This window comes from Oncorhynchus keta, chromosome 5 (assembly GCF_023373465.1).
Source record: "Oncorhynchus keta strain PuntledgeMale-10-30-2019 chromosome 5, Oket_V2, whole genome shotgun sequence".
NCBI classification, from domain to species: Eukaryota; Metazoa; Chordata; class Actinopteri; order Salmoniformes; family Salmonidae; genus Oncorhynchus; species Oncorhynchus keta.
Window position 1 is genome coordinate 19,526,723 of NC_068425.1, and position 3,692 is coordinate 19,530,414.

General features: G+C 38.0%; 1 protein-coding gene across 1 annotated transcript; it reads right to left on the minus strand.

The window, feature by feature from the left end:
- Positions 1 to 676: 676 nt before the first annotated feature.
- On the minus strand, positions 677 to 2,554 carry LOC118384797 (permeability factor 2-like). Its single transcript, XM_035771526.2, has 4 exons — positions 2,281 to 2,554; positions 1,792 to 1,924; positions 1,459 to 1,545; positions 677 to 1,154 (listed from the first exon to the last, which is right to left on the minus strand). The coding sequence occupies exons 1-4, from the start codon at positions 2,342 to 2,344 to the stop codon at positions 1,145 to 1,147; spliced, it is 294 nt and encodes a 97-aa protein (XP_035627419.1). The 5' UTR covers positions 2,345 to 2,554; the 3' UTR covers positions 677 to 1,144.
- Between the last annotated feature and the right edge of the window lie 1,138 nt (positions 2,555 to 3,692).

The following is a 3,692-nucleotide window of genomic DNA, read 5'->3' on the forward strand; positions in this document are numbered from 1 at the left end:
CAGCACGGGCAGGTGGACTGGGGACAGCAAGGAGTCATCATGTCAGGTAGTCCTGAGGCATGTTCCTAGGGCTCAGGTCCTCCGAGAGAAAGAAAGAGAGAAAGAGAGAATTAGAGAGAGCACACTTAAATTCACACAGGACACCGAATAGGACAGGAGAAGTACTCCAGATATAACAAACTGACCCTAGCCCCCCGACACATAAACTACTGCAGCATAAATACTGGAGGCTGAGACAGGAGGGATCAGAAGACACTGTGGCCCCATTCGAGGACACCCCCAGACAGGGCCAAACAGGAAGGATATAACCCCACCCACTTTGCCAAAGCACAGCCCCCACACCACTAGAGGGATATCTTCAACCACCAACTTACCATCCTGAGACAAGGCTGAGTATAGCCCACAAATATCTCCGCCACAGAGAAATATAAAGTCAAGAGAAGAAAAAGTCAAGAGAAGAAAAAGCCTAGAAGGAGGAGTGATGACTAGAAACGATTCAGTTGACCGTTTTATGTGTGGATTAATTGAAGTAGAGGACCTTGTGTATTTCAAGTAAAATAACAACTTGTTTATATCTCAGGACAAATTAGCTAGCAACAGCAAGCTGTGATTGCATTTTAGAAGTGGAGTAATGGTTATATACAGGAAATAGAGACAGCGAGAGATGGATTTCAGAGTTGTTTTTTTACACATTTATTGTAATTGAATTAGATTGGAAGTTTCAACATGATCCAACAGTTTAACATGAATAAATAGGCAACTAAATAAATGTAGCAATAAATATACTGAGGTTTGCATGAATACATTCGTTTGAGGGTCAAGTAGGATGTGACGTTATTCATTACGAAATCATTCCAATACAACCGGAATGCATGTAAATCTCATAATTTGATTATAACAATGAAAGAAAAACACTTTATAAATACAAATAAAATATAAGTTTAGTACATAGTACTTGGTTGTATATAAGAAACCGACTGTCTTTTCACTTAAAACAGTCTCATGCCACTCTAAATCTAGTATTGTATTTCAACCTGGATAGAACATGATAGAATTCAGCCTATCAATCTTATAAATACTTATTTGGTTTGTATCTTGTAAACAGTTCAGAATCCCAGAGTATTCATGGGATGATTCCCCCTCTTCATTTGTTGCTGTTGAGGAAAATAAAAGATTATGTTATTATAATATAATTGCCCATGTGAAGTTGATTCAGAACTTTTTGTGAAGCTAGATAAGAAAATTCCCCAAGCTTAGGATAATGAAAATTTAAGAAAATGTCACTTGAACCTAGACATATTTCTGTCAGGTGAAGCAAGTCATGCTGTATTTGCTGTATATGCTGTATTTATGACATCATAATGTCCAATCAAACTCTTAAATGACAGTCATCCAATCTGTGTTATTTTACCAGGTCAGTTTACATCCTTAGGCCGTACGAGTTTATATTGTACTTACTTGGCCAGCATCTTCTCAATGACCTTCTTGACCCAAGGAGCGCTGACATCCAGACAAATCTCCTGACCGCTCTTGCTCAGAGTGGCACTGCAGGACAGACACACAGCACAGTCAGACAATCATGAAACTTGGTAAAAACTACATTTTATTATCAGCATTAGCTAGTGAAATTGGATGGTAGTCAGGGAGTAGGGCTGACTAATTGAAGTTATATATTTTTAAGTTAACGTTATATAGTAACCACATTTAATGTCAACATCATATAATAACCATATTTTACAGTAAGCATTTGCCAGTGTAATAGGACTATAATCAGGAAGCAGCAGGACTCACATGATCTCAGTGTCTCTGCAGTGCGAGCTGGGAGGGAACATCTCCACCTTCTTAATGAGTTTACCAATGCGTCTGCTCTCCGTCTCAATGCAGCGACATCGCAGGTCAGCCCCCATGCCTCTCAGACTCATCCCTGAAAGAGGTAAGAGGTCAAGGGTCAGCGGTAGAAGGAATACACAGTTATCCACCGTGATGACAAACACACTTGATTAGTTAGAGAGAGGGAAAGAGAGAAAGTCATTCACGCATGACTGTAAGTGGCTCTGGATAAAAGCGTGTGTTGAATGGCATATATGAAGTATATATACAGTATATATTTCATATATATATATATATAGAGAGAGATGCAGATGTATTTGTATGTACAATAAGATACAAGATACAGTATATAAATGTAAATAGTAATCCTACTGCTCATAATCATTATATTCATGTCCATTGGTGTCAATGCATTGAGTCAGAGTGATGTAGGTAATAATATAAACTCACCCTCAGTAATGGTCAGGAGGGCCAGGAGCACAATGACAAGGCTGGCTGACATTCTGATGCTCATCTTGGGGTTACAGATGATCCTACTAGAAATCCTCTAATAAAGTCTACGGTTGTTATCTCGCTGGTAAAAGGTACTGTAAAGTATTTTATTGTTATATCTTTCTCTCTTTGTCAGTCCAGTTGCGAGTTCTTTCTTTCTTTCCTTCCTTCTCTGTCTGTGGTGAGTTTGAATCTGCCGCTGTGAGAAGAAAACCGCTTTGTCTGCCACTGTGGGGAGAGAGCTGTTTTAAAGCCCAGTCCTGGGAGTGAGTCATTGTGGCATATAGAAGATTGTGAAATCTGGGATTTGGCTGACTTTGAGGGCTTATTGAGGTAGGGAATTTCTCACTTTAACTCATGAGTGACAGCAAGACACATTGACTTGATACCGGTACCCCCTGTATATAGCCTCATTATTGTTATTTTATTGTGTTACTTATTTATAGATTTTATATTTTAATTTATTGAGTAAATATTTCCTTAACTCTATTTTCTTAAAACTGCATTGTTGGTTAAGGGCTTGTTGATTTTGATTTATCAACATCTTTCTCATGTAACAACCTCTGTCACATCATGCAGATGGAATAATGCCAAGTTAAAGTGTTATGACATTTTATGAAACGCTTGAGTTTTGAATGCATTGATGATTCTTTACTAAACAGATTTATTTTCTAAACTATTCATATGAGTAAAGTGCACAGCGCTATATTGCTCACTGACAACTTTGTATTAACACATTTCAGACGAGTACATTGGAATCATAACTGGCATCGACTAATAGAACATTTCTAATGCAACCTAGCTGTGGACAAATTGCTGAAATATGCATATTGTGTCACAAGACATTCGTCACACAGGATGGAAGGTTTCAACAAAGAATCATCATCGCCAGTGATTAGGCTCAACAGACCACAAAACTTCTGACCCTAACTATGATATGAGGGCCACAGACCCTATTCATTTTATTCTACCATTGAGAGGGGCATGATATACTGTATGTTCGCTCACCTACTGTATGATGGGGAGTTTCAATGAAGACATACTAGGGAAAAGCAGGCAGACAACACAATGCTTGAATTTCATCCAATTTAATTCAATTCAATAATCTTTAATTAAAAGAACTACATTTTATTGTAAGTAGGGCTACTTTACACAACCCGGGCCTCTAAAGCTGAGTGATGTTTTATTTACAAAAATAGGCCTACCTAATAACACTTTAAATCATCATCTCTGTGCATGCTTTACACAGAGTATAGAAAACATTAAGAACTCCCGCTCTTTCCATGATATAGATTGACCAGGGGAATCCAGGTGAAATCTATGATCCCTTATTGATGTCACTTAATAAATCCACTTAAAATCAGTGTAGA